At 36.1% G+C, this 8,238-nt stretch overlaps 1 protein-coding gene across 2 annotated transcripts in view; it reads right to left on the bottom strand.

The window, feature by feature from the left end:
• Positions 1–483: 483 nt before the first annotated feature.
• Positions 484–8,238, bottom strand: part of HBS1L (HBS1 like translational GTPase) — a 60,961-nt gene continuing 53,206 nt past the window's right edge. For both annotated transcript variants that reach the window (XM_039568080.1, XM_039568082.1), the window contains 6 exons: positions 7,629–7,733; positions 5,532–5,622; positions 3,839–3,947; positions 3,142–3,242; positions 2,102–2,246; positions 484–1,148 (listed from right to left, as the gene is read on the bottom strand). In XM_039568080.1, the coding sequence (XP_039424014.1) occupies positions 1,137–1,148; positions 2,102–2,246; positions 3,142–3,242; positions 3,839–3,947; positions 5,532–5,622; positions 7,629–7,733 (563 nt within the window). In that variant the 3' untranslated portion in view covers positions 484–1,136. The remainder of the gene's footprint in view (positions 1,149–2,101; positions 2,247–3,141; positions 3,243–3,838; positions 3,948–5,531; positions 5,623–7,628; positions 7,734–8,238) is intronic.

Genomic DNA, 8,238 nt, shown 5'->3' with positions numbered 1-8,238 from the left:
TCTGGGCAAAGGTGAATTGTCTCCACTCTGCACTCATATGCAGGTCCTGAAATATCTGACATCCTCTCAAAATTCCTACCCAAAAAAAAAAATTTCCAAGTTGTAGTAAAGTGTGTCTGTTCTGAGCTGGAGGAGGCAGAAGGATCCTCCTTTCAGCTGGGAGACTTCATTTGCCCCATTACTGAAAAGCAGGAAGGAGTTACAGGAGTAAGTCAGCACAATTTGGCTTTAGCAGATACCACAAGATTAAACTGTCAGCCTTTGTTCAAAAGAGCACTAAATCTGGATGAAAGAGGTGTATGCACAGTGGCTGCACTGAGTAACATGAGAAAAACTGAAATTATTTCTTCAGAAAGCCAAATTGGATGCCAGTTTCGCATTTTAACTCATAAGTTTACTCTGAAACGTCTCAGTTATGGTAAGTGAAGAATAATTTAACACAATTTAGGAGTGTTTAAATAAAAAAGATGAAGGAGACAAAAATGCTCAGACAAATTAATTTTATTATTCTTACTGTTTAAAAAATAAAATTAGCCAAAGTTGGCACAGCTTCCACTACACAGCAAAAGAAAATTTCTTTTTTTTAAATAAATTTTGGGAAAGGGAAAACAATCCCATGATAATACTACATGCTGTTCTCTTGAAAACAAGGTAAATAGTTCTCTTTTTTTCCCTGAATACGCATTCAACTCAAAACTAAAAATATATTAGACCAATAAAGTTACTTTACTGAATTAATGTGCAGCAAAAAAGCAACCAAAGAAAATATGTAAACAATTTATGTCTGGAAGTAAGGAGTTTGTTTCATGATAATTCATCATCTTTTTCTCTAATTCAACTTTCTAATATTTTTCCATCAACTTCTCTAAGGGCTAAATTCCACATGGATAAACATATGAGATTCTTGAGATAAGAAGTGCAACACTTGCAGTTCCTTGTCAGTTGGCATCTTGTTCTGCACCAGGAGAGACTGATGAAGGGATCCCCAGATGTCTCACACAATTTGACTTTTGTCACCACCATCTTCTCCCCAATTAATTGCACTTGTTCCTTCAACTGAAATAATTGGATTCTTAAACAGAAGTTTGGATATCTGATTGAGTTTTGCTTGGACGGTGGAAATTCTGTCACCGCTGTCATTCTTTAATCTAAAATACAAGTAAATGGAAAAAACCTTATGGTGAAAAATTAAGTACTAAGTGTAAAATGATCACAGTGTTTTTCAGTATTATGTAGTTGTGGAAAAAATAATTCCTTTTCCGCTTAAATTCTCAGAACAAGACGACAGATACTAAAGTAGCAATTCCCAAATAACAAATCGAAGAGTTTATTTAGTCCCAATTCTACAAACATTAGTCTAGATCTAAACATAGCAGATCTAAATAGAACCCCAGTCACCTCAACCTAAATTTAATGAAAAATGGGTGCAATCCATCCTATTTCTGGATCTTATTTAAGACCAGACAGATCCATAATGCCTCTGGCTGACCTAGCACATCATTCCTATGCATGGATGGAGAAACCAGAAATGTTCGTGCTCTAAGTTTTGACATTAAATGACTCAGCCTTTAGTTCTCAGTACTAGGACTTGGTTAATGTGTCTAAATCACAGGAAGACTTTTTAAAGGGACAGATAGAGAGACATTCATATTTTTTGCTTCCAGTAGAAGACAAAACATTTATGTTTAGCCCCACAGTCTTTGCTTCATCTCACACAGGATCAGAAAATGTTTTTAGGCATAAGTAAGAATCAAATGTACAATAGTTTTTAATTTTAACAGAAAAAGATACTGGACCCAACCTAGACACAGTAAAAATGGCCAACACATCTTATTTACAAACTGCTTCCAGTATATTTATACAGGCAGATTTCAAAAAGATTGATGTTAACTCAAGGGGGAAGAGGGGAAATTCTAAATAGAGTAATTTTTACTCCTAATAAATTAAACGGAATCATGACAAGTTTTCCTCACATCTTGCTGAAGCACTGTCTCTTTTTTAGCAGAAATAATTCGCTTTTTGGGCTAGAGGATGTAAAACAAGACTTAACCATATCGTTGTTCCTCTACGGTATAGAAAGTCTATTACAAAAATGCCATACCTCTGTAACAACTCCTGCAGCAATAGTGGAACCACTGTAGCGTAACATAAACCTCCCCAGCTCTTTAAAATCTTTGTACAACTCTAAAGCAACAGGTCTTTGAGTTTGTAGTTCTATTAGAGCATTCTGTCCTTTAGCCAAGAACCTGCAGGTAAAAAAGCAGAAAACTCTATTAGAAATAGATGCATGGATAAATGAATAAAACAACACTGAATAAATGGAAAAAAATCATCTTAAAAGGCCCAAAGTATAGTTATCAAGCTTGATTTCAAGTATAATCCAAACCATGAGACTGAAAACTCATTTGCCTGGAGTATACATTTTAATAAGGCATCTGAGTTTTCTTCAAAAACTTCTTGGCATTCACCACAGCATTTAACAAATTGTTTTGAAGCTAATTATCTCATTAACACCTGTTTTTTCATGTCAAGTGGAAATCAAGTCTTGTTTCAAACCCCACGAATAAAAAACCAATTCATTGCTTTGTAGAAGTCTGCAACAGTTTCAGCTATGCAATTTCTGGAAAAGGATTATTCTGAAAATGTTGTATGTATAAAACAGCATTTCTACCCAAATACAGCTTTAAATAACTAGAGGGATGATACTGTAGTTCTGTGGGAAGACTCATTAAATTTCTTTTGCACTGACACGCTGTCTAGTCACGTATATTTTAGACATTTAGCCACCTCCAGAATTATGCAAGGATCCCATACTTTGACATTAAAAAAAGAAATACTGAAAAAGAAAAAGAGAGAAAAAAAACCCTTTAAGTGAAGGGCTGCTGATCCAGGATTCATTCCTAATTCTGCAAGTGACCTTGGGCCTAAGTCATTGCACTTCTCAGGTGCTCCACATTTATCAAGTGGGCAGGAGGTTCTCCACTTTGCAAAGCACGTTGAAATCCAAACACGAAACCAACTAAAACAATAAAAGCGTATTCTTATAACATACAACTGATTCATAGTAGAACCTGTTTGACATACTGTGTATTAAAAGTCAACCCATTTCTTGAGTAATTATTAACTATTCAAAACACTTACTTAGGTTTTTTCTTTGTCACTTCACCAGTGCTTTTGTGCAGGACACTCAACAGCCTTGTAATAGTAGCAGGTTCACTTACTGTTTGATAGTGTAAAAGCACCTGAAAACATTTTTTGCAGTTATTAAACATCCTACAATACTCAGCAATCCTAGGTGTTAATACTTGAAAACAGCTGCTTCTTTTAAGACTGATTTTTTAAAAGAAATGCTTATAAAACTTCTCTCACAGGAGTGTCTGCCTCACATCTAGTAACTGTTCCTAGTTCCTAAACTTTGTGATGATTACTGATATGACACAAAGGCCATATTTTATGTTATCATAAATACATTTTTCATCCTTTAGTGTTTTGCTTTTGCCAACTCAGTGCAGTTCTATAGCATGAACTGATACTTATTTTAAAAGGTATCTTACATTTGAGTCCATCATTATATTTCCACAAGATGTGAGCTTCTAAAGCCTAGATGTGATGAAACTCACATTCTCTGAAATGGCTCAGCTATGTATTAAAAGCTAGTAAAAATATGCATAGACAGCCACAGTAGCCCCTTTTATCCACTTTGAATTATAAAAGAATCAGTTTCCTCTGGAGAGACAGAACCACTTCTAGATTCTGAATGTGTCTCGTATTCAGGGGTAGAACACGGAGAAGAAAAGCCCTGAGCAACCTGCCATGAACAGTTTTCACAGAGACTTACAGGAAATCCTTTAGTGATTGGAACCTCAATATTGAAGATGAGAACTCGAGCTCTGAACCGAGTGCAAGCTTTAATGGGTTCCTTGGGATCACAAAATACACAGCCCACACTACAAGAGAGAACAAAAAAAATCAAACAGATGTGTCTTGACATAAAAGCGTTAAATAATTACCCTTTTCCAGTGCAGTGATTAAGACAAGCAAAGGAAAAGCAACACCACTTTAATATAACAGGGGTGGTAGGGGGGTTGTGGGTGCATGGATATCCAGCAACACTGTATTAAAGCCTGTAACAAAATGAGTTCCTAGACAATGTCTACCTTATTTTGTGTGTATGCATGAAGGGCTCTGTCTAGTTCAGTGAACAATTACGTCCATTGATAATCAGTTTCTGAAAATGTCATTGTTTCCTGTGCGTAGGTATTTTTAAGAGTTAAACTTTCATTCAGAGATTCAGTGTTTCCGTTCAATAGCATAAAATACTGCAGTGTCCCCAAAATTGCAGTACTGCTGCCTGTAGCTAAAATGTTTTCTGGATAAGAAGGGAACATCATGATCAGGACTCAAAACCTGAGCTCTCAGCAGCACTCATTTCCAAAAAATTCTACATGGAGAACACAAGAAAGCTGCTGCTTGTTACAAGTTAGTAAGCATATAGCTTTTTCACAGGGGCTAGTTTTAGCCATCTAAAATGAAAGGAAAATTAATCCCACACAGGAAAACATGATGGAAGAGAACAAACAGGACAATTAAACATGTACATCAAAGTTCATCAATATCAAGAGGACTTGAAAATTCACAGCTTTTCTTGACAACTCTAGCAGATCTCCAAAAGATGAATGACATCAAGGTAACAAATTGACTCAAGACTTCATTCAACAAATAGAACAAGACTTCCCTCACCCTTTTACCACTAAGAATCCCACCCCAATATAGCAATACAGAATACCTGTACTTTTCTCTTAAATCAGAGTATAAACTTGAAAAGCTATCAATGCAAGATTTTCAAAGAATACCTTGAAAGTTTGCTGTCTGAAGTCCAACTGGAATGTAAAGAAGCTGATCAAATTATGGATCCAGTTACCTGGCCTGAACAACAACTGACACCTAAAAGCTTGGGGCTAATGCTTAGCATGAAACCTACAGACTGGAAAACACACAAGGAGATTTGCTGTGTCTCACTATCAAACCACCCCTCAGCAAAACATTTAGGAAAACAAATCTTACAAGCAGCTAAATGTGTTGAATAAGCAGTTTCCATCAATTCCACTTGTACAGATTTACTCATTACTACAAAATGGCAGTTGTTTGGATGTGTCTCGTTAGAATAACTGATAATTTGAGAAGTTCTTTAAAAATTTTCTGTTTAGTTTAGCAACACAGGTTTAATTTATTTGGCAATTAAAATGTCCAAGGACTAGTCTACAAGAAAAGGGCTTGGAAGGTTACTGGTGTCAGCACTAGGGCAAAGGATGAAAACTGACAGTATTCTTCTGAGGCTGCCGTTGCACATGTGGCAGATGTTTCCAACGTTTGTACATGCAAGCCAGGTGATATGCATCACTTTGGTTTTAAATATCCTGGTAGCCACATCATTCTTCAAGTAAACCGCTGTAATACAGCCCAGTGTAATAGTTATATAGCTTTTCATTAAAAACAAACCGTTACTTAGACTGAAACCCAGTTCTGCTCACTTGATTTTGATGATATCCATGCCGGTCAAAGTGAGATTAACGTGATCTCCTGCTGCAGCCCAATCAACTGGTTCATCGTGCAGTGTGATTCCTGGAAATGAGTAAGAACAGAACCTCACAGTGAAGTACCTAGGTTCTGAGCTACAAACAAACAGCTCTGTTTGGGCCATTTGTGCTTCATCAACCATTACTCATCAATTTTCAGTATGAATGGGTTGAGAGTAAAAGCTTTTTAACTGAGAAGACCAAGGAAGCTTTTCTTTCCCGTTGGTGAGGATTCGCTATTCTCTCTCACCACACCCTGCACCATAACATGGCCTTATTTAAACCAGAGGAGGGGACCTGGCCCTTGTCACTGGCACAGATGACGCAATCCCGAAAACGCTGTAGTACTAATATCTCTGTATCTGCCCCACCCACCCTTTGAGGCACACGCACACCCTAGACCGCATCTTTCATATACTTTAATGGTACTGTGTCAACTTTCATTTACCTTAAGTGGGTTTGCTGACTCTTTCATAAAAAAGCGTAACTGACGCCTTTTGTTCGCAACATCACGTCTATTAGAAAGCACCTTTACAAGTAATTTAATTCTGATTTTTATGTATTTTAATTTCTTTCAAAGACAGCCTGGTTGGTGGGTGAGGGCAAGACTAATTAGCTCTGATTAAACATTCTGAGGTTTCTAGTAGGCACCAAGAAAGAAAGAAAAAAACTGTATTTTAGAAATACTGCATATATTTATAGGATCTAGTTCCATTTTGCTGCAGATTGTACCTCTTGACTTGCAGATTTGTTCCCAAAATCACCTGCCAAAAACATGCCAGAAAGCATGATTCAACTATAAGCACGTTAAGTACCATTTTTTAAGCAGCATTGATAATTATTTCATCTATCTGTCGTTATCACAGAATGAATGAAATTCAGCCTCTTGAAATGAACAACTTGAATCCTAATGTGCACACTGTCTTTAGTAAATACTGTATGCTAAATTAAATTATTACTTCTTTACATTAAATATAAATAGTACATGCTTAATGAACTAATATCCCCAACCTTCATTTGCATTTCAGTCATGAGAGAGGCATTACAGAAGAAAAACCATAGAATCATGCTGCTGGAGATACTCAGACAAAATACATCTTTTTCCATGGTACTTCCTCCACTCCCCACACAGAGGAGTGACTACAGTGGTCTGCTACCCAAATTCATCTACATTATTGTAACATTCCTGTGCATGTGAAAAATGTGCATAGAACTGTGTAAGTTGATAGACTGAAGAGCTTCCCAAATTAGCATTGAACAAGCTGGGTTTGGAACAGAACAGACAACGAAACCAACACATTGCTGAATTCAGGCTAAATACTTAGATACAAAAATCTATTCATACCTCGAGGACCCAATTTTTTATTCACTGGTCAATGTAGGAAAATCATAATTTTATCTTTCTATTTGCATATGAAACAAAACCAACTATGCAGTACAAAGACAGCAAGCTTAATCAGGAAACAGCTAAGCACTTAATGTCTAGCTATTCCTCTTTTCAGAAATCAAATACATTGAAATTTAAATCCAATTTTCTTCTCTTTTCTAGCTGCTTAAGACCTGAAAGTTTGATACTATGAAAGGATCAGTGACAAATCTTACAACATCAAACAAGAGTGATGACTTAATTCTCAAGCTTTTTCACAACCAATTAGTAAGATTAATTTCTAAAGGTTGTTCAACATCCTCACACTTCCTAACAGCAGAAACACTCCACAGTAAAGCTGATTACTAATGATTCCTGTACTGAATATCTTTATAGACATTGCTAGAACTCAAATGCTTTTTACAGGCTCTTCATAAAGCAATGTCAAAAGCCACAAGGCTATATAACATTTGGATTATCTGATATGGTAAAAAAAATGCATGCAAGATTTCACATACTCTTCACAGACATATTTATACAGACACAGTCACATCTAAAGAAATTCGTTTTATGCTTTCACAATCTATGTTTGACAGTTAGTATCAGTTTGACAGTCTGTTACCATTTCAGTAACTGTTTCTAGCCCAGTATTGACCTGAAAGTAAACATGCTTCTGAAGACTATACCTTTTGCAGTGCAAGTTTCATTGGGAGGCATTGCCAGAAGTCGTTCTCCAACTTGAATATAGCCTGCTTCTATTTTACCAGTCACACAAAATCCTGACCCTTGGTCTGTAATAAACACAGCAAGAATTTCAAAAACCTAATAATACAGTCCATTTCCCATGACAAGTTAGTCCTTCATCAATGCATAGCCAAGTTTTTAATATAATGAAGACTTTTTCCCCTCCCAGCAGAGTGTTCAGTACTTGCAAGTTAGCCAGTTGCACATCATAATGAAAATGAAACATTAAATTCAAAACCTCTAGATCTTACATTTTTCAGAACTAAGGAAGAAACATTCTTTTTCAAACAAATGTAGGTACATAAAGAAATATTTTTTAGTTTTTTCAGTATTAGACTAAGCCCCTTTATTTCTAGCAATATTATTTATCACTTTCTCACTACAATTACAGATTAAAGGCATATGACAGACCTCTCATAATAATTCTCATGCATACAGGTGCAAATTCCTATGCCACTTACTGTTTAACTGAGTCAGAAACCTACATACTCTGTCTGCATATTAGTTTTACTCCTGGAAAAGTCAAAGAATGATTGAGGCCTATTTAACACA

This window comes from Corvus cornix, chromosome 3 (assembly GCF_000738735.6).
Source record: "Corvus cornix cornix isolate S_Up_H32 chromosome 3, ASM73873v5, whole genome shotgun sequence".
NCBI lineage: Eukaryota > Metazoa > Chordata > Aves > Passeriformes > Corvidae > Corvus > Corvus cornix.
Note: the sequence above shows the minus strand (reverse complement) of the source record. Positions and strands in the feature narration are given on the sequence as shown.